A 22,989-nucleotide genomic window follows, 5' to 3' on the forward strand; every position below is an offset into this window, starting at 1 on the left:
TGATATTTAGCTCAGGAACTAGCAATGTCCTGTGGAATCACGCCTGTATGTAACCCTTAACCTCATTGCTGAAATATGTGTACAGCTGCAGGGAGGAAGTTTCAGAGAGTAGAACTAAGCATTTCCTGTCAAGGTGTGCTCACACTTCCTCGGCCTGGGGGTGTGTGACTGGGTTGCATTGAATGGTTTGGTGGTCTAGTATCCTGTGATGAGTGAGACTCTGAGATATTGTGTCACTGTTTTAAGATGAGTATTGGATAACAACAAATCCTTTAAAGAAAACTTCAAACACAAGAATCTGTGCTCTACGTAAAAATGACAGAAATATGTGAATACAACATATGCAGGGACAAGAAAAAGACTGTTCAGCATTGCTCAAGAAGCTAATCTAATGAATACCAATTGAAGGAATTCTTCACCTGCAAAAATGACCATTTGTATATCGATTACTCACTCTGTTCCCTTGAATTTGTGAATACACCTTTTTTTCCTTGCATGCGCCCAGGGTGAATGAAGAATCCAAAAAAAAGGCAAACTTTCTTCATGAATTAAAGTAAAGGGGGACCACATTTAAAAACAGCAAAACTATATCCAAACATCTGATTACAAATTCTTGCTTAACTCAAGCAATATAATCCAAGTCTCATCCATCCAGTCATATGCTAAGTACCTCTTAAAGAGAAAGCCCTTTTCAACAGGGAACTAAAAATTAAACTTATCCATGCTCTCTTCAAAGCCAGACTCCATTGGCAAAAACAGTAATTTCAAATTGCTGAACACAGGAGCTGCTGGTCAACCGCAACTTTGATATGTAGTGTATTTGTGCCTGTCCCTGTGAACTATCCTAACAACAAAAACAAACAAACAAAAAGTTTGAGGCAGCAATAGAGCAATAGCTCCCGTGTTCAGCAAGGTAAAATTACTGTTTCTGTTAATGGAGACTGGCATAGATAAGTTTTAATTCTGGTTAGGTTTTGGCACAAATGCTTGTGTTTGGAAAGTACTAAACATATGACTTAATAAATGAGACTTGGATTTTACTGCACAAGTTGTGTGAGAGATTGCAAACTTGGTTTTTGATACAATTTTGCTGTTGTTAAACATGGACCCCATTTACTTTAGTTCAAGTATCCCTTTAATTGGAATTTATTCAGTCTTTATTTAGTCTTGAAGGATCATTGTGAGCAAGCGCTCATTTACAATGACGCCAAGAAAAATTTATCACACAAAAATAAAAGTGTGTAACAAGAAGAGTAATGAAACAATTTAACCAATTAAAAGCATTTAAAGTGTTTAAAATAAATTAAAAAATATATTTTTTTAAAAATAAAAATCATTTAAATAAGTTGCAGACTGTGACAGAATTATTGAATTCATGCTGAACAGTCCTTTGCGCATTTCTGCACACGTTGTGTTCATATAATTCTGTCGTTTTTATGTGCAGCCAGCAGTCTTTCACAGTTTCACGTTGGCAGACTGAACAAGTGGCCTCCATGGAGACCAGAAATGCCCAGGCCCCTTGAATAAGATGAGCAATGTTGCCAAGTAAGCAAGTCACATTAAATTTGGTCTTGCTTTTTGTGGTTCTTGCTGCCACGCTTGCGGCTCTCCTCTCTATCTCGATATGAGTTGAAAGATCTCCTAAGCGTTAAAAAGTGATACCCATCTCTCTTGAACCCCTGCATCTCTTGTGAATGAAGAGTGCTCTGCATCCTTCCTCGGGGCCACCAACAGATGCATCCTGCAGCTGCACGCTCTTTCCTGTCTGCACTCAGGCCCTTTTGTCTGAAGACGTTGCTACAGCAAAGTTGGGACACCGGCTGAATTTAAATGGGGCAGCCCTGAATGGAGCAGTGCTGGTAGGCTGGCAGGAGGCTCCAGTTTCCATGGTCCTTATTCTCACTGTGCAGTCAGTGAATTTAAATATTAGTGCCTTTGACTCACTTTGACCAGCTGTTTACAGCCTGGCTGGAAGTGTCAAAGGGAAACACACAAAGGTGAACTCAAGATCATCTAATTTTGCGTTGTTTTTCCACATTTTCAGAGGAAATGCAGGCTCATCTTGTTGTTTTATTGGCCTCACAAGTTGTGTGACGCTAGTTGACATGTGGGATAAACAGCCTCTCTGATGAGTTGCCTTGATTGGATCTCCAGGAGGATGTTTATGACTGAGGGCTATTTCTACTCAGGCCTCCGCCCCGGCTGCCCGCCCGCCCGCTAGACCAAGCCTGCCCGTGGCGAAATCAGTGTGGCTGACGAGCTAAGCTTGTGTGGTTGCAGGAACTTCCCTATCAAAGTGTGCATGCACTATGATCTTGCAGCAGATGTGACGAGGCTGTAAGGTAAGACAGAGGAGGCATTTTAATGTACCACCTTTAGGGAGTGAGCTACTGTGTGTGCTGCAGCATTAAAAATGTCACATTTCCTTTGCATGCGTGTTAAACTGAAGCAGGAAGTGTCAGTTAGCCTTATTTAACACTTTTACAAATAAAAACACCACATGTGATACATTGTGCAAGTGCAGATGAGAATGATGGAAGAATCTGTTGTCAGAGTGTTTTACAGCCTTCGACTGAGCCACATAGAAACATGCATATTATCATGCATGACTGCGGTGGTGGGTGAAGGAAACCTACTGATTAAATGTCCTTAAAGTGACAGAGATTGAAAAGGGTTTGCAATGTAAGTGCTCTTTACTGTGAGGAATGCACAGACTAAACTCTGTGTTCAGTCTAAATAGGAAGTGGAGGCACAGAAAACCTTAGATCTATCATGTTTTATGTCATACCTAAACCTGACACCAGAGCTGCATTTAAGTCACTTTTATTTAACCCCTTAAAATATTGGCAAGGTGGTTTTATGACCCCAAAAATTAGCTAAAGAAATGTAAAAAGTACAAAAAAAAATAGTTTTAAAATTAGCATAAAAAAAAACATAGATAACAACATAAAACCCCCCCCACCACCACCACCAAAAAAAAAGAAAGAAAAGAGAAAAAAATAAAAAATTGACCTGGAAAAAGGCTTAAAAATTATAATAATTCTATAAAAAGTATTTTAATTATGTAGTTTTGATCATTTTAAAAATAGCTCTCTGGAAACGTCACCCTAGCTTTGTATTTAATTTTCTAAATGTACTAATTTTTTTGCAATTTTCTCAACATTTCTTATGCTTTTGAAAGTAATCAGTTTGCCCAAGGTTTGAAATACTTAGGCATCTAAACGCAGCTCGAGAAAAGTGATGTCAATCCAGGCTTTAAAGGTCTCAAGATCCCCACAACTCAAAAATACAAAAATGTGTTCTTTTTATGTTTATGTCCCCTAAAATATCAGACCTTGACTATATTAACTTGTATATGAGCGAAGTCTGACACTAGAGAGGTGTTTTTACATTCCTCTACTGACGGAGGGGTGATGTCTGTGCACTTCCCTAAAATCTGAGATTCAAACATATGCTGGGCAAGCTAGATTAGGTATGTCACTAATACAAAAGCCAATCGCTATCTAGTAGGTATCATTACTTTATATCTTTAATATATCAATTGAAATTACACAGTAAATACTATCAACACGTCTTTTGGTTGAACGGTAATTGCATTGGATGCTTTTTGTACTGGATTTCTGATCTCCAACCATGTCAACTTCTTGCCAGACACATTCACACATTCACATGTAACGTGAACACTAACCATCTTTGACCAGCTGTAGGCAGCAGTGGTGGGTGGAGCGCAAGGCCAGATCTAGAAATTCTTAATGAGGGAGAAAGAAAGTTGCTCATTGCCTTTTTTTCCATGTTTTTGAAAGAAATCGCACCAATTTGATTGGAGTTCAAAGGTTTAAACACTTGTGAAAGGCATTTGAAAGCAGCGCAAGAAAAGTGATGTCGCTCCAGGTGTCAAAAGTTTAAAGAGTTTTTAGGGGGAGGTTTTTCTTATGTAAAGTATGTTTGTAAAGTATGCTGCAGATTATAAACTGAGGCTAATTTATGGTTTGCATTATTGAGCTATGTGAACAAAACTTGAGCTGTCAACAATGACCATCACACGTTCCCAGAGCTCAAGTAAAACTCAATATATTAAATTAAGTTATAAAACAAAGACAGCAGTACATTGTCTGATCTGAGGAGTGGTGACTGGTGTACGTTTGGCATTTTCGCTTGATAAATGATGGATCTTCTGTCATTCGATTGAGTTATCATTTCAGCTTGTTCCTTTTTTTTTTACAACTTGCTGTACAGTACAAGAGTCAACTGTGTCGTCTTTGTGCACAGCCTGTCCCTGTGAAACAGGGCTGAACTTTGGCCATCTGGCTGCCAGATGTACCACTACTTCCTCTGGTCCCCTCCGTAGAGACTTGAGCGACTTGCATGAATCTGCTTCCCAACATCATACAGGAGGCAGGACGAGGACGAGGAGGACGCTGCCTGAAAGCTCCTGAGGTTATTTTGCCCAATGCCAAGCGAGCGGGCACTTTGAGCTTCCACAAGGGGTGTTTCCCACCGACTGGGGGTGGGCAACAGGCTCCAAAAGTTTCTTTTTGGATGTTCTCACACTCCTTTTGTCACACACACCATGGCGGAAAACAAGCAGCAAAGAAAAGGATCTGGAAGTGCAGATCGCTCCTCGTCTCACACGTAAGACGTCGAATTTTGGTGTTTCGTTGCAGTATGGAGGTTTTTTTTGTTGTTTTTCTTGTGGTCGACACAAAATCATGGCAACAGAGATTTTTTTGGTATGTGGTGAGGACTCAAATAGATTTGGGCAGCTGGAGCTCAGTATTCTTGAGAACTTTGCTTCCTTTTATGGAACTTCTGGGGTAGAGATTTGGCCTATTTTTTCTCCTCTGGCTTTTTTACTCTGCAGAATATTTACTAAACTTGTAAAACACAAAGCTTGAAAATGTTTTAGACTTTAAAAAAAAAAACCCACGCAAATCGATAATGTTATTGCCTTCCCCCGTAGTGCTTGTGAGAGGAGAATCTCTCTGCTGAATCAAAAAAGGTCTGTGAGTACAAGGTTGACCTGCCCACTCAGCTCCAGACGCAACAAAGAGGAGAGTAGCGGTGACTCACCCGGCACTTCTCTTCCCACTGAGCCTCTGTGCACAATGAGAGACCACTCTGTTCAAAGCTGGAGATCATACAGGGGTGCTTTGACCCTGCCGTAGCTGAGTCACCGCAAGTAGATTTTGATGTTGGTTTGGCTCTGTGCTTTTGATTTCTACATTGCAGCTCAAGTGTGTGTATCTGTGAGTTTGTGTTGGGTGACGTACTGTGTTTTTCTGTGTAATACTTCAGGGGTTCATGTGTATTTTACTGTTTATTCCCTTGTTTGTGTGCCCTGGTGCTCAGAGTTCCTGACCGGCGACATGTTTATAAGTGATGTTGAGGAGCGGTGTTACTCCTGACTGTTAGCTTGTCGGAAGAATCGTTTGTTTATCTGCAGAGCTCCCTGCAAAGCTCACTGTTTATTCAGAGGGGAGGAGGTTTGCTTGAAACCTGTGGCTGGCTCGCGTGGGTGTCTGCGCGCTCGGTATCAAGCTGTATGATTAAAATACAAATACTGTCACACGCCACTCCAGTCCCATGCCACCGTGATTGAATCGTGGAGATATGAAATGAATGATGATTGTTATTTGAGTGCTGACTGAACCTATGATGGGGATTTCATGACTCACCGGCTGAACATCTGCATGATCCATCTCTTTCAAAAGATTCACAAAACTGCGTCTATTTTTATTCATTACATGATTAATATTTATTACATGATTTATCACATGGCCTAAACTGGCTCTTTGTCACATACAGAAGCATCAAACAGGTTCGCTCTGCTCTGGGTTCTCTTCACGTTATAAATCAGAGATAATAGCCGGAGATGACAGTATCTCGTGTGTAGAGAATAATAGCTCACATTTACAGTTTTTATAGTCAGCAGCTGGATGAAATACTCGTTGTTTGCACGTTTTATATAAGTCTGTGTGAACATTCATCATTAATTTCAAATGGAAGGAGTCTGAGCGTTTGTCCTTTGATTTTTCCCAACAATCGTGCATCCGATTGACTTCACACTTGGTGGGAGTCTTGCTAAGGGTTCAAGAAGTGCAGTGTCAAGTGTGAGCTCTTTAGATCTTTTGGACGTATTCATAAGTAATGTGTTAAATGCACACGTTAAATGCAGTTATTTATAGGACTTGTATCCAAGTTATCTAGGTGTGTTAGTCCGACTTAGAGAAATTCAACTTTGTGTGATTTCAGTCTTCACATCTTGACATGTATTTAAAAGTCCACATTTAGTTGGACTAACACAACAATTTGACTTTTTCTGACATCATGTAAACATACTTGGTTTGTTGTTTATTTATGAGGGACCCCTGTTAACTGTTACACTGCTGAACTCAAACATTTCAGGTATCACTGATGTAGCTTTTGGAATGAGCACTTTTCTATCCAGGGCTGTTGCTTTAACCTTAGGCTTTACTTCTGTATTTTCGTATGTCCGTCACCTATGCCACCATCAACAACACAAAGAATATAAAACATCAAGAGACAGACCAGCCCCTCTTTCTGTCTTTCAAACTACTCAAACTAAAAAACTAGAAAGGGCTGATCAAATATGAATCAAAATCATGTTACCGCACTGCCGTTTTCAATGCTGTTTCCTGCCAAGTGAAAATCAAAAACACTCAGCTAAAACGGTAAAACTACGCAGTGCTGATAAATTATAAACCACGATCTTTGACTGCGTTGCGTATGTCTTGCCTTAAATGTTGTTACCGTTTAAATGTAACGAGATTGTTTGTTGTCAGCCGCCCTCCATTGTGTCAAATGAACAAGTTTGCATTACGTCACCTACCAGCAGGAGTGTTTATTGGGTCGATGTGGTGCATTGCATTCTGGTAGTTGTAGGTTTTTCTACCTCTTTAGCAAGTTCCACAGTTGTTATTCTCTGTTTTCTCTGCCTGTGTAGCACCAATATAAAAAGCATTTCTGCTGCATAGACGGCCTTGTTTTATCAAAAGGCCATCTTTCCAGCAGTGAATACCTTTTTAAGACAATGTTTTTAGTTTTTATGCTAAGCTAAGCTAATTGGCTTCTGGCTATAGCATCATATATAGTGGAGCCTACATATATGAAAGCAATTTAGCATATTACTCAAAAAGTTATGGGCCGACTGACAGATGGACATTGCCATCCCAAGAGTAATGCTGCTAACACGGTTAACAAAAATTGTAAAGAATTAAAAAAAGACCAAAAAATCCGTATCCTACTTGAAAATGTGTTCAGGTGTTATTTTACCATACCAGTGACAAATACAGTTTCTTACGTCTCTTCATTGTGGAAGTGTGAGACGAAGTTTTTCACACATACAACATGTCTGTCAGTGTCATCACTCCCAACATACACTGTATGAGTTTCCTCTGTGCACGGGGGTTTATGTATGCGTGTGAGCTTGTTTGCTTCCTGTTTCTGAGTCCACTGCGATGTCATTCACAGCTGCTTGTGGAGCATGGGTACAACTGCCAGTGCCGCGCCACAGCCTGTTTCCGTAGCGTCGCCACTTGAGAGTGTCCATGGCAACGGGATGGCCGACAGCAGGCAGTCTCTTAGCATGAGCCCCTTTCAGACAGTCAACATCCACAACAACAAGGCCAAGTCCATTATCACCAACAAAGTCGCACCTGTCGTCATCACGTAAGTCCCTCCCCGAATCCACGTTCTCACAATTGAGTGTTAATCCTCTTTGATCACTGTGGTGACACCCCCCTCCCCTCAAAGTGTTTGCCCCCGTTATCATCTCATTTGTCAATCCCAGCCTGGCAAATAGTAGCTGATAATTGAATTGACCTCATCTAGACCTGCTGTTGTGTTCTGTTTTACAGGTATAACTGCAGACAGGAATTTCAGATTCACGATGACATCCTCAAGACCAACTACAAAGTGGGTCGGATATCAGACGCTATGCCCGAGCACTACCTAGTGCAGGTAAGGACACACTGCGCTGTTGTTCTTTATGTCTGCTCTTTTCACATTCACATGTACAAATTGCAGCGTGGCACAGAAACATTGTCATGCGCCGTTTTATGATGTGGGGCAGCCATTGAAACAGGAATGTTGTCACCCTTTTATCAGGACTTTGATCTGCTCCGTCACCTCTGCTGTGTCTGTTCAGGCATGCAGTGTTTTGTTGGCGTTAACCCACAGCCTCTGTTTACATGAGTATATGTGGGCCAGTATTTTCACCTACAGCAAGATCACATCCACATGAATATGAAAACACATCTTTGTGATTCGGGTCGGAAAAAAAGGTTTCACGAGGATAGTTTCTCCAAGTTTTTGTTTTTACATTTTTCATCTGTGAAAAACCTGTCAAAGGTTTTTTTTTGGACCTCTTTTCACAGATGAATGAGTAACTTATAAAAATTGACCTAGCATTTTACATGTACAGTTATTTCATCAATTCCATTTTAAATCCCCTTTATATTACTTCTGATTTTTGTACTGTTTATAAAAACCTGAAAAGTTCAGTAAAAAATGTTAAATAAATAAATGATTCTAGCAAAACATTTCATCAGCATCAGCAGCATTAGTTAGTCCACAAATGTTAATGGCAGATCGATCAAAATACATTTCTAGCCAAAATAAAGACATGACAATAATGTTACGTAACTTGCGAACATCAACATAACATAACGTGACTAACAAACATGACAAAAAAATGAACAGCAACAGCCCTTGGAAGACAAGTGCTCATTCCAGTTTAAAAAAAACAACCTTTTTTCACAGTTAAAAAATAGTAATTTAAAAAAAATATCCAGGTAAAACTTTTTCTCCACCTGATCCACAGATAAAAACAGTGCTACAAAATGGATCACCAGATTTTTTTTCTCACTTGCCTCTCAGGGCTTCTGTAGTTTTCGCCTCACAACTAAAAACAGTGTTTTGCAGAAATCTGATGAATGCCAACCTCAAGATTTTTTTAGACAGTGATTAAATTTAGCTGTTCTCACATGCGCTGTATATCAGAAATGTTGGAATCACACAATATAGATTTTAGTAGGAATATGGTTTGATAGCATTTCATCAAATCAAAATCCAGTTCCGAATCAGCTAATCAAACCAATCTAAAGCCCTAACTTTCATTTTAATTAGTTTGTTTGTTAAGAAATGAAGACTTATTTGTTTAAAAAATGCTTTTTTGGTAGTGACTTCTCTGTGACATTCATTAACCCTATCTTTACTGGAGCTGCATAACTAAAAACAGAGCAGTGGGAATAATGTTCTGACTTATCCTCCAGTAAATACATAAATCAGCAGTTTTTCTGTCTGCATCATGCACTTAATAATTTACTTAATTTGAAGGTGAAATAATGTTTGCTCTCCAGGTCTAAGAATCTGACAGGTTACAGAGTAGTGTAACACTGGCGGTACACTAAGGCAGAGAACTGCCCCCCTCTCAAGTCATCAAACCTTAAAGTGATGGATGGTAGATAAATATTTAACCAAGTGACCAGTTCCCTCTCATTTGTTGTAAGGGCCGTAACACATTTAGTAGTAGTTTTTCAGAAAGAAGCAGAAATTACATTTTGATTGAAAGAATTGATCAGGGATTTGTTGCCCATGGAGCTTCAGAAATGTGAGTATTTTTACCAAAGTGGAACTAGATCCAAAATTCAGCTGGTTTGAGGAATCCATCCCTAGTGGTCAGTGATCTGTATTATGTTCATGTAATCACGACAAGTTCAAAGAATTACCATTTTATACTTAACACTGACACTGGAAACTAGAAAAACGTCAATATTTTGACATACTAATCTTGTTGAGATGGAGATGACCGAGCAGAGGTTTAACCTGTTGAGACAACAGAGTAACCAGACTGTGTCAGTTTTGTTATTTGCAAACAGTTAGAGCAGGAAAGAGACATTTTAGCCATTTTCTGATCGCTTTGGCTTTTCAGTCTGGGCGAAGAACACAAAAGCTTAAAATGCCAGTGAGGATGCAAGTTGTTTTCACACGTAAACACCATTTTCAGCTTTATCCAGCCACTTAAGTGTTGACATATTTGCTCTGCAGGATTTACAAATGCTAATGTGTGTGCTCAAGTGGAAGCTGGGGAAGTGTTGTGTTTGGGTCACACTCTGAAATGAAAGTTGCATTGCTTTCCAGGGGGAGTACTTCATGGTTCAGGATGTATACAGCAAGGCGGACGTCCTCAATACCACGGGCAGCTATGGAGCGCCCAACTTCCGCCAAGTCAAGGGATCCTACCCGCTGTTTGGGATGGGTCAGCCGAGCCTGAACGGCTTCAAACAAGTTCTTCAGAGGCTCCAGGCACAAGGACACGAGGTCATTGTTATTTTCTTTTCTAAAGAACAAGCAGAACACACACGAACTCTCATAAATTTGCCAGATTGTATGCCCTTAATCTTCCTGTGTTGGTGCCTGTGTAGCTCTGCCTGGCCTATTTTCTAGCCGTGTTGTCAGTAAATATTTGAGGAGTCAAGTGCTCAGTGGAGGCTGTGGCTGAATTGTAGAACTGAGCAAACAGAAAGTTGCGGTCACGTGTACCAGTGGAAAATGAATCTCTCTGCTTACAGCAGCTAGAAAACTGACCCTAATTGAAATCAAATTGACAAAATTATACATCAGGCTTCCCTTAAAATCCTTACTCATGGGCTGCATCTCATGTGACAACAGATTGTTTCCAGTTGCTTTTGGAAGTGGTGTAGCTGGTGGAAGGCAGCAACCATTTACTTTAAAAAGCTATTATTTGATGCCTATCTTGCTGTGCTTTTGCAAACAGGAGGTTATATTCTTCTGTGTAAGAGAGGAGCCGGTGGTTTTCCTGCACAAGGACGACAATTTTGTGCCATACACCCCCAGGAGGAAGGAAAACCTACACGAGAACCTTCATGGCCTGGAAAAGGAGGAGCTGGTGGAGAGCCTGGAGCTCACTATCAGGAAGGAGGTGATGAATATAGACTTACTCAGCATCGGCACATCCCTGTGTTTTTTGGCACAATATAGTAGTTTATAGCAGTATTAAAGAGGAACTCCTTGGCAGGCGAAAACGGTAAAACGACTGCAATGTAGCCACTTTAGGCAAGTGGGTCCAGTCAGTTTCAGTCCATTGACAGTGTGTCGTTTTGGGGGTTTTTAAGATTTTTTTTGGCATTTTTGCCCTTATTAGATAGTACAGGAGATTACTCGCATGAGCGCATGGGCGCATGCTTCATTGTCTGAGCCACCCAACACCCTGAAAGTATGTCTTTTTGCTACTGACAAGCTCATAATGTTATTGTAAGTGTCTCACAACATTTCATATCATACGTGTAATAGATAATCCTTTGTTTAATTGTTTAGTATATTATTTTTTTTTAACAAATTTGTTTTAACAAATAAATACAGGTTTGAAAAAGCATTTATTCTTTATTTTTGTAAGTTTAATATGTTACTCTGATGTTAAAATGATGGTGGTGAAGAGTGCATTAATACTTCTTAGGTCTTAAAATTCAAAGTTTAGAACATGGAATTTGACTTGGCAGTTGTCAGTCTTGACTCAGACTTGAGTGCAAAGACTTAATTGTGACTCGCAAAATAATGATTTACTTCCACCTTTTACCTTTAGATAAGAATAAGATGTTTTCCTGTTAAAAAGTCACTTCTCGAAACTTCTCTTAAGTGAGACTTTGACACAAAACATGTTGTAAAACAATCTTGTTGAAAAGCTGAGCCTGTCAGTGGCAAAAACAAGGGCTTTAATGGATATAAATTGACAGGATGCACCTGCACCAAATGATATCATTGCAGCCTGTTTCGCCATTGCAGCCTGTTTCGCCACTGCAGCGTACTCTCTCAACGCTGGACCAATTTCAGATACGGTTGTTACCACAAGTCACTCAGCCATTTCTCAATCTGGACCCTATTTTGTCATGTTTTTGTGACTAAGTTTCCCTTTAAAACACTTACTCTCTTACTCTCTCCACAGCTCCACGACTTTGCCAAGCTGAATGAAAACGTCTTCTACGTCTACAACGACATCGAGTACTTCAAAGATGAGCCGCAGAAGATCTCCATCACGTGTGAGGAGGACATCCATGTGACTGAGGAGGTCTACAAGAGGCCGATGTTCACCATGCCGGCCTACAGGTTGTTTACATTGTCCCTTTATTAGCCCTTAGCACCTCAGCTTGTACACGTCAGATTAGATAGAGCAACGCGTGGCTGCCTGCTGTACTATATGCAGGGCAGGTTAAAAATAGTGGCGCTTTGTTTGTTTGACAAGATTCGTTGCCCTGCTTTTTTGAAAAGGGGGGGGGAGCATAAAAACTAAGGTTGCAGCATCCTATTTGCAGTCAAATCCCCAGCTTTTATTTCAATGCCATGAGCTGCACAACATTTCCAGGGCAAGAGAATTTATTATTCCCAGAGGAGAGAATCTGTGACTCTCTGGAAGTTTTTGAAACTAAAGAAAGCAGCAGCATGTTTTATTATAGATTATTTAAAATTGCAGGTGGAGGATTTTTTGTAAGGGAACGTTAAAGATCCTATTATTTTGATCTCTCCCATCATCCCCTGTGATTGTAGAAAGTGAGATGAGTAAACACAACATGCAGGTGCTCAGCTATGGAGTGGTCAGATGTGCAGTGTGTTATGACCTACATAAGCGAAATATTGACACAACACAGTGCAGGTTCATATCTCGGTAACAATCTGTGGTGTTGCAGGTACTACAGATTACCAGTGCCGATGGAGGGAGCGCCATTGGAAGAAGACTTTGACGCATTTGTTAACATACTCAGGGTAAGATGGTGTGAATCACTCATGATGTACCAATTAGATAGCCCTTATTTGGTTGTGATTCTCTTGATGGGATGTTGTTTTGATGTGGGTTAAAGTTATTAATGGCTGGAATATTGGAGAGCATCTGGATTTTCTCACCGAGGTAGCTGAAAGGTCACAGTGGCTTTTTTTTTATCCACATGCAGTCTTTGAATCTGTCCTGTCTGTGCCATCAATCACTAATAAGTGTGATTTTAAAAAATGTCGGAAAACCTTCAGTTTGTACTCTTCATGTCCACTCTTTGGTCATACGCTCTGTCTGGTTTCCGTCCTGCCCCTAACTCACACAGGATGTTCTTTTCGTTTGTTTTGCCCATTTTTGGACTGGCTTGCAGCAGACGCTCCAGTTCCCTGTGGTTGGAAAGTGGCTCCTCTTTTTTTAACACAGTTTGGATCGAAGCTTTACTGTGTCCTGCCATACTCTTTTTTTTTTTTTTTCTTTTTTTTTTGTAGTACTCACTTGCCCTTCTGGGGTTTTTCTTGTTGAAAGATTCCAGGTGTGGCAATCTTTATTATTTTCAAACTTCCAGGATGTTCCCTCACTTTCCATTTTTATGATTTAAACAAGATTTTAAAGGTTTTTTTTGATGTGTTTGTTTTTGTTATTGTGTTAGTTTGGTGTTTAAAAAGGGTGACTTCAGATACATAAAAGTTAAACGATAACTAACTAACTAACCAATAGAGGCAGTTCTAGACCAGTACCACCATTTCAGCAAGGTAAAATCGCTTTCTTTATAAATTGTGTCTGGCTTTAGTTTTTTTCAGTTCCTCACCATAAAAAACCAATAGTTTTGTTGTTGTTTAATGAGATTTCTTTTGAATTTAGTTCATCAAGAATATTTTCAATTTTTGGGTTCTTCATTCAACAGTGGCATGCAAGTTTTTTTCGTGAATTTAACTTAATAAGGGATAAGTAATTGATAATCATTCATTATGTGTCGTAGGCTATTCCTTTAAATCACAGTATCCCCATCTCGTGATTTAAAACTGTGCTAAATGAATTAATAAATATATGTTATATGTAACCATGTTGTCCTAAAGGCCTTTATTTTCCAAAGGAAATTTAGGCCAGGTTTAACCACCTAATTATGTCCCACTATTCATCTCTGTGAGATGTTTTACAGTCTTCTGCATGTGCTCTGTTTGTCCAGGAGAGCCCTAGCTTGTCTCTGGGCCATGATGCGTCCCAGCCACTTCCTGCTCTGCTCTTTAGCTGTCAGGTTGGAGTCGGCCGCACCAACCTCGCCATGATCCTGGGAACACTTGTCATGAACCGCCTGAAGGGTGATTCACAACCACAGTAAGAACCCGGCATCAGATGCATCTGGAAAAAAAACTGAGAATGAAATGATATAATATTTCATCACATGTTTGATAATACAGTTTAATGGAACCAGCTTTGAAACTAGTGTCATCAAGAATTTTTTTGATGTCAGGTTAGGTAGAAGTTGACCTTTATATGCCTCGTTTTGCAGAGTTGAGGAGACAGCAGCTTCAGAGCCCAAACCACTGTTCCAAGTCATCCAGTCTCTGATCAACAAGCTGCCTAATGGACAGCAGGTCATGGAAGAGGTAACGCAGAATATCTACACACACAAAATTAGGTTTAAGAAAAAACAACATATAGAGCACAACTACAGGCCTTTTAATTCCCCATGTACTATGTGTTTTTTCATTGGATAAAATGTAATCTTAATCCTGCGTCTGGCAGTTAAAACTTGACAGATTAAGTGTATTTTGATGAATTAGAGATTTTCCAAAGACTGAGAAGAAATAGATATGATTAGCTTTATGGTAAGCTTTTTTTATAATGGTTATTAAACTTTATCAAACACAATTTTTTGTTCAAAACACGATAGTTATATAAATTGCCTTGAAATGTTTCTGGGGGGATATTGACCTTATGTTCATTTAAGTCTGGCATTTTTCAACTTGAACCCTTTTTTACCATTTTTTTGTGTTTAACAATCTTTGAAACCGGTCCAGTATTGTGTGAGTGCTGCAGCTGGCAGCCACAAAACAGGCAGTAACGTAACTGCTTGTAGCTGCCTGCTTTTTGCTACTGACAGGCTCAGATTATTGTTGTGTCTGACAACATTATGGTAAGGACCGTACTGAAACAAATGTTTTTGTCCAAGAGAAAGATCCTTTTTCTTTAACTAGAAACAGCCTGAAAATTGTTATCGCCAAATCCACCCAACTCGATTTACATATTCAGTATTTTGTCATTGTTTTATCAACGCACTACCTTCAAAAATGACAAATACACACAAAAAACCCCTCACAAAATCCATCTTGGTTAGTCTTTTCATTGTTCCAAAAATCACCAACTCTGGTTTGGTTGAAATGAATGAAAAGTTAAATGTTATTTATCTTCTTAGAATTAAAATAAAATAACATGTAATAATAGATCACGACCTAAATTATATGTTCCATCCTAACAAGCAACACTTTTATTTTCAAGTGACAAAGCCCTTTACAGTCCATCAGAAATGTGATCCTTCAGAAAAAGGTGACCTATTATAAATTTAGTCTCTTTGCCACACTCTATTGACTACATCCCTTTCCTTGCCTACATTTCCCATAATGCAACTCACTTCATTGTTGCCAAGGCAACAGCTGCCTTCTGTTTACATGTACTGCAGCTTTATGATGTAATTGTGTTCTAGAACACGACGTGTCATAAAGTGGTTCTGTGCTTTGGTTTTGAAAAGCCTTCTAAGGGAAGATTTTTGGTTAAAGCTCACTGTTGCAGGTTGATAGCACATTTCATCAGGATTTGTGTACACTGCAGCATTGGTGTCCATCTCTCCAACACAACCCTACAATTTTTTCACTGTACAGGGACATTTTTCCCCAGCAGTATTTAAGTTGGTTATCCCTCGAACCGTGACAATACAGCTTATTGCTGTATTTCTCTGCCACAGGGACTTTTTTTTTTAAAACACCAACAACATTCAGAAGAGCAAAACTTTTCTGTTAGATATGGAGTGCAACCTGGAGCAGGTTATCAACCAGGCCGTCAACCATGATGAGCCAAGTGAGAGCCTACAGGCAATCACCCAACTGCTTAGGGCCACGCACCTCCGTATAAGTAATATAAAGAGGCAGGTCAACAGGTGCACAGGTTGGGGAGACAGATTCCAGGCACTGAAGGCAGAGGAAAAAGCTGCCTATGACAATTGCGTTTCCCTCCAGAGAGAAGTTAGGACACTAACTGATAAGGTGAAAAACCAGGAAACGCTTGATGCTTTGTACAAAGAAACAAAAGCATCAAATAATGAAATGATCCGTCGCTGTCAGAGTCTGAAACAAGAACTTCAGGAGCTCAAGGAAAGGCAGGAAAACTCAAATGTGACGGAAGAAGACTATACATTTGCAAAAGACGAAAATGAAATGCTCGTGAGCGAAATGCGGAAACTGCAAGAAGAACTGCAAGAACTGCAAAATGAGTCGCTTTTAGAACGCAAGTCCGCTGCAATGAAACGAGAGGTAGAGGAAGAAAAGAAGCGCCATGATCACCTGAAAAATGAAATCCATCAGCTTCAGGAGAGACATCGGCATTTGCGAGGTTTGAGTCACTGCTACTATGTTGCTAAAGCTGAGAAAGAGGCTGTTTGCCGGAACAATGAAGCTTTGCAACTGGAAATTCTGAAGCGCCGCGAAGCGCTCCAGAATCAAACAGTGACTCAGAAAATGTACGAGGAAATGAAAGCATCAACAGATGAAGTGCATCTGCAAAATGACACCCTGCAAAGAGAAGTCCTCCAACTCAAGGAGAGACACGAGCATGTCCGACTTCTGGTTGAATCTTCCAGTGTCGCAAAGGCCAAGAAGGAGGAGGCTAGTCAGCGAAATGAGGCTTTGCGACAGGAGATTCAGAATTTGAAGACGGACATCGAGAATAAAGAATCTTTGCAGGGAGACATTGATGCAATCAATGCTTCAGCAGATGAGATAAGCCATCAAAATGACACCTTGCAGCAGGAACTCCAGGATCTCAACAAAAAATCTGACGATTTACAGATCTGGGAGACTGCGCACAGGCAAACATTGGTGCGCTTAGAAAATCTGAGGACACAAAACAGAGATCTGACACAACAAATTAACACCGCGAATGACCAGCTCCAGGCCAGTAGACAGTTCAAGCTAAATTTTCTTTTACTGGAGGCTGAAGAGAAAGCCCTGCGTGCACAAAACAGGCGCTTGAGTGAAACCTGTTTTGAGGTCCACAGGAAGCTTCTCAGTGAGGAAGACTGGAGGCAAAAGTGCAACCTGCTGAGGGAACAGATGGACACTTTGAACCTCCTGAACAATGAAGCTACTGAGGAAATACAGTCTTTGAATGACAACCTCAGGACTCAAAATAATCTCAAGGACAGGTACAAATCCCTGATGGCAGAGAAAAACGTTCTTACCAACCAGAACAACGCTCTGCAGAGACGATGCCAGGAACTGAAGAAGACGTTCTTTAAAGAACAAGCTCTTAAAGAACAAATCAACAAGGTCACTCACGAAAATGAAGCCCTGAACCAAGATATTGGCACTCTTCATCTCCAGGTTCAGGAGCTGCACAACACCCTCCAAGGTGAAAGAGTGTTGGCCGACACATATAATTCCCTGAAAACGGTGAAAAAGACTATGACCAGGCAGAATAACGCCCTTCAAAAAGAACTCCAGGAACTTAACAAGCAATTGGAGAGAGAACAAGCTCTAGAGGGCAAGTGTGCGGTAAGAAGGGCAAAGATTGATGGCATCAGACATCAACAGACTGCCCTACAAGACCAAATCACATCCCTCAGAGTTTTGGACACAGAGTGACACCTCGTATTTAGGGTTTTCTCCGGGTGCTCGGGTTTCATCCCACACCCAAAACCTTAATTTGACTATTCTTTTTTAAATCATTAGTAGTTATTAGTTAATTTATATTTTGGGTTTTCTCCGGGTGCTCCGGTTTCATCCCACACCAAAAATCTTAATTAGTAGTTAATTTACAATTTATATTTTGGGTTTTCTCCGGGTGCTCCGGTTTCATCCCACACCAAAAACCTTTATTTGGCTTTTTTTTTTCTAAAACGTTATTAATTAATTATTAATTTTTATTTTGGGTTTTTTCCGGGTGATCCGGTTTCCTCCCATCTTAATAAAAACAAACAAATAAATAAATAAATAAATATAATTGGAATATATACATGTGCAATATATTGAGTTTATTTTGGTATGTCTATCCTTATCATGTAATGTCAAAGGTCATCTGTAATAGCTCAAAAACCCACTTAACATTGTTTTATCATCCTCATACCTAATGATCTTTTCCTGAGAATTGCTTTCAAACATGATTTTTAGACGTTGTTACAGAAAAGGACTTGTTACTTCTTTTTGGGGTTTGAGAGTCCCCAGCTGTAAAACAGTCAAATGTATTCTAGGTCTATTTAAGCAATATCACACTTGAGGTCGTGATGTTGTTCTCTATATCATCGCTTCTGTAATTAGGTCATATCACAGCCGCCATAATTTACAGTACAACATCACGACCTCGAGTGATACTGCTTTTATACAACAGTTCTACAAGTGTCAGACAGAAATAAGGGACAACAGATTATGATTTGTTTGTTTATTTAATGATGTTTTTGCCTCCATCGACACAAATAGTTCCACAACTGCTGGAAGTGACATGTGTTGCCTAGCAATGCATGAACATTTTCCAATGCAAAACCAGTCTTACTTAAAAATATATGTATAAAAAATAGATAAATTATAATTAACAGTACCACATTGAGAAACACAAAATGTTTAAAGTTTTTTTTTTTAATGAAAGCACACTGTTGAAGCTACAACTTTACACCAAAAGTTCTTCTGTATAACATTTACAAATGCTGGCAGAATATGTATACGAACAATGATGGCATTTATTTAAATGAATTGGTGTCACATAGTGGTGTCTTTTAATTTTAGCCTCGAATATATCTTTTTTCTCTCCCCTGACCCTGCATCTTATTATTGTTATTGTTATTATTATCAGTGTTGTGTCTATGACCTTTTTGTTACCATAATTATCTTATATGTCTCTGCCCCGTATCCCCTTTTTCCTGAGAACTGCTTTCACACATGATTTTCAGAATTTGTTATAGAAAAGGATTTGTTACTGCTTTTTTGCTCTTAGAGACTGAGATATGGAAAATAAGCCTGAAACATACGGAAGTTACCCTTCCGTTGGTAATGTCTTGTTTTTCATCTGGCAGGTTGACCAGGCCATCACCCTGTGTTCAGAAATGCACAACTTAAAAGAAGCAATATATGAGAACAAAAGCAAGCTGGAAGGGATCGGAGAAGATTATCAAATTCAGGTTAGTGGGGTTTTTTTTAGCTTTGATTTAGCAGCGCTGACAGCAACCTGGATTTTCTCTTCAAAGGCAGCCACCTTGTGCCGCAGATGCTTCTTGATTTCCAACTGCATCTGCTGCTCAATTTATGTTCTGCTAAATAAAGCAAAAGTGAGACAGAAATCAAAAGAAGATGATGATGAATAAGAAGTCCTTACCAGTGTGGGCCCTCGAGCTGATGGAGGGCTTCGGAGCGACAGTTCTTGTATAATTTTCTCCCATCTGTCAGGGAATCAGTGGGACCTCAAGTGCAGGTTTAGTTGAGATGAAACACTTCACAAAAATGGGGGCTGCTTCTGTGAACAGATATTAAAGCTTTTGTTTGTTTCTCAGGGAAGCAGTACCAAAGACTACTTTCTCAACAGAACCATGCAGAGCTTGGAGTGCTACTTCTACTTGATTGTATTTAATGCATACCTTCATGAACAGGTAAGGTTGTCTTTCTACTACGTAGATGTCTTTATTGATTCGTAAAAAATAAGTTACATTAAAATACTGACTGCTAATACTGTTACATTTTGCAGTATCCTCTTGCCTTTGTGTCCAACTTCAGCCAATGGATGTGCTGCCACGCGTGGTTGTACAGGTTACTGGCTCGCATGAATTTATCAGAGCTGTCGGCTCCGGCTGAGCTGGTCACCAGAGGAGCTCGCGTCTTGGTGAGGAAATCAGGTGTACACGCAGAACACTGAAGCCGTGAACGCTGCACTTTTGATTATATCTGTCTGTAATCTGAAACTAAAACTGTAATGTGCAGGATGGAGATGCATTCTCTGTTTTTGCTTGCAAAGGTTGCTGCAGTTTTTATGCCTTTGCGGCAGTGACAGCTGTGGCCGAAGGTACTATGTTTTTAGGTTGTCCCTCCATCTCCTTTCCATTCTTATAAACGCAATATCTCAGGAAAGCAGAAAGGCACAAATGTCCACTTAGACTCAAAGATGAACTGATTTGATTTTGGCATTCAGAGGTGAAAGTCTCTGTGACCACACTCAAGAGGTCATATGCTCATTATTACACAATTTCCCACAAATGTCTAAAACGATATAACTAGTGTGGGGCCCCTGACTAATGGTTGGTATTTGATGTGTTGACAGATGAAGTAATTCTATTTTATATCTAAAAGGCCAAAGGTCACCTTCACTGCAACATCATAATATGCTGCAAAAACACTTTTCTGGCCATAACGCAGCATCATTAATCGTGAACAGATCAGATATGAAATTGACAACACTAATCTTGGGTGTCCACCTCAAAACTGTGACCAGGTTAAGGACCCATGTGATGTATCCACTTTTCTCCATGAAATCCAAATAATACCTTTTTATAATAGTCTTCATGACATTTATATGAATCTGAACAGATATGGATGTAAACTGCACCTTGACTGGTTGATGGAGGCGTGCAACCGCGAACTCTAGTTTGATTCTGATAAACCTCGTTACATGATGTAAATCTTTACTTCAAGATATCTCAAATCTCTCTGTTTTTCCACAAAATCATGTTATCATCTGTAGCTTCAAATGCACTAGATATGTTATGTATAACTGTGTGTCTGCACAGGTTGCCGATGAGTGTTTGGCTCCTGATGTGCTCAGCACGGTGAAGGAGATGAAGGCGGTCAACTTCAGACGAGTGCCCAAGATGCCTGTTTATGGAGTGGCTCAGCCGACATCAGAGGTGCAGCAGATTCTCATACTTAATCCACCTTAATAAAAAAAAACCCACCAAACTTTAATTCACTTTTTGACAATATTTAATAACACCAATCTAAACATAATCTTGAGGGATTAAAAAGTAAATACTTACTTTGATGGTTTAGTGCTCAGCAAATGGACTTGCATTTGTATAGTCCCGTTCTAGTCTCTCAATTTGGATTCAGTATCTTGCACAAGGGTACTTGACATGCAGACTTGGAGGAGCAGTCGATCGAACCACCGATCTTCCGATTAGTGGATGACTCACTCTACCTCCTGAGCCGCAGCCACTCAGAAAATTGTCAGCTTCATCTACAGAGGATTATGTGAAATACTTGTCTCTCTAAGTAGTCACTTTTTGGGCTCATTAGAATCAACTCAAGTGCACGCAGAAGAAAGATATGAAGCAAGAGATATAATGCTTTAGTTTTTTTTGTAATCTTTTGTATAATTGGTATTAGTAAGACTGACTTTGCACGTCCCCATTTTCATGAAAAATTTCTACATACAACGATTTTGTAACGATCACCAATGTGCCTCCTTGGAGTCTGGAATATTCATGAGCCTACAAATAGACACGGAGGAATGACTCATGATGATTTCGACACACGCTCACTACAGGATGCTCAAGCCGGGCTTCCAGCTCTGTGCCGTGTAATTGTGAACTCACTATGTTTGCAGGCTACCGGAGCTGTTTTAGCTCATCTGACGGATGAAAAACGGAAGCACAGCCACATATTGTGGGTCAACTTGCAGGAGGAGCTGGTGCTGGAAGCGAACGGCCAGATATTTACACCAAGGGAGCCGTCGTGCCTCGACCAGCACATTCCCATCCCCTCGTCTGACCCACAGCTAATAGAGGTAAAGGGAGAACGATTCTTTTTTTAGGTGCTTTTCAGGGTAGTTACAATAATGTTGTTTAAAATGCTCTCATGTCCCCTCCTGGACTGTAGAAACTGGAGACGTCTCTGAAGGAGGAGATCCTGGGAGCTCAGAAGTGGCTCGAGGTGACGCTGGAGCAGGAGAAACAGATGAAGATGTTTAAAAGCTGCCTGACGGTCCAGGAGATCTTCAACCAGCACAAAAGCTCCCACCAGGGCCTCGTTAGCAAACGCATCCCCCTGCCGGACTGCAGCGCGCCCAGGGAGGAGGTAAAGACGTGAAGGGGTGCATAACTACACGTGTAGTCACAAACATGCAGACCTGACGGGCTGATACGGCTTTTATGACAGTGTGTAAGCCTTGCACGCCCTCTACTGGTTAAGAAAGTTACTGCGAGCATATCCATTTATTTTGCCAATTGCAACACTAATATTGTATTTAATCATTGTCCTCATTGTTGTTTATTAATTTTTCAGATTTCTGTCAGAAATTTGAATAAAAATGTTTAATTAGTATAATAATTTAGTGTGATGCAATTTGATTTTGCATTAATTTCTTATTATTATGCATTTTATCTCATGTGCATGATATCTATAAATACAACATTTATTCTATTCAAGATTTTGTATTAAAAAATGAATTTAAAGATTGCATATATATTAAACTTTTGATTGATTTACTCATTATTTAGTTACAGTTAGGTCAAACAAATTGATATTGTGATAGAGTTGTGTGTGTGTGTGTGTGTGTGTGTGTGTGTTTGTAAATTAATTCTGTATGTGTGTAACTGTTGTCAGGATTTTGATAAGCTGTTGGAGGCCATGAAGAGTGCCTTGGCTGAGGACTCTCACTCAGCCTTCGTCTTCAACTGCTCCAATGGCAAAGGCAGGACCACGACAGCCATGGTCATCTCTGTTCTGACTCTCTGGCACTTTAATGTGAGACTCTTCCTTCAGTATTCCTTGATGTTATTTATATTATTTACTTAACAATAATCAAATGAGTGTTTTTTACAGTCCTCAGTAATCTAAAACTGGTGTCTTCCATCTGCAGGGTTTTCCAGAGTTTTGTGATGATGAGATTGTGAGTGTTCCTGACGCCAAGTACACAAAAGGAGAATTTGAGGTATGCATACTTTGAAAGCCAAAGCCTTCTGCAGCTGCTCTGTTTATATAAACTCAGAATGAAGTGCA

At 39.9% G+C, this 22,989-nt stretch overlaps 1 protein-coding gene across 5 annotated transcripts in view; it reads left to right on the plus strand.

Moving 5' to 3' along the window:
• Positions 1-22,989, plus strand: part of pald1a (phosphatase domain containing paladin 1a) — an 84,022-nt gene that overhangs the window by 15,067 nt on the left and 45,966 nt on the right. For 2 of the 5 annotated variants that reach the window (XM_042507525.1, XM_042507523.1), the window contains 16 exons: positions 7,492-7,689; positions 7,878-7,980; positions 10,162-10,341; positions 10,799-10,963; positions 11,984-12,144; positions 12,723-12,798; positions 13,989-14,137; positions 14,313-14,409; positions 19,080-19,184; positions 19,554-19,649; positions 19,745-19,879; positions 20,781-20,897; positions 21,596-21,775; positions 21,868-22,065; positions 22,594-22,734; positions 22,850-22,921. In XM_042507525.1, coding sequence (XP_042363459.1) covers positions 7,505-7,689; positions 7,878-7,980; positions 10,162-10,341; positions 10,799-10,963; positions 11,984-12,144; positions 12,723-12,798; positions 13,989-14,137; positions 14,313-14,409; positions 19,080-19,184; positions 19,554-19,649; positions 19,745-19,879; positions 20,781-20,897; positions 21,596-21,775; positions 21,868-22,065; positions 22,594-22,734; positions 22,850-22,921 — 2,160 coding nt within the window. In that variant the 5' untranslated portion in view covers positions 7,492-7,504. Of the gene's footprint in view, positions 1-2,254; positions 2,343-4,411; positions 4,633-5,169; positions 5,192-7,491; positions 7,690-7,877; positions 7,981-10,161; positions 10,342-10,798; positions 10,964-11,983; positions 12,145-12,722; positions 12,799-13,988; positions 14,138-14,312; positions 14,410-19,079; positions 19,185-19,553; positions 19,650-19,744; positions 19,880-20,780; positions 20,898-21,595; positions 21,776-21,867; positions 22,066-22,593; positions 22,735-22,849; positions 22,922-22,989 lie in introns of those variants that run through there. The other 3 variants (XM_042507526.1, XM_042507522.1, XM_042507527.1) reach the window with 3 other exon arrangements.

Source organism: Plectropomus leopardus, chromosome 19 (genome assembly GCF_008729295.1).
Source record: "Plectropomus leopardus isolate mb chromosome 19, YSFRI_Pleo_2.0, whole genome shotgun sequence".
Taxonomy (NCBI): domain Eukaryota; kingdom Metazoa; phylum Chordata; class Actinopteri; order Perciformes; family Serranidae; genus Plectropomus; species Plectropomus leopardus.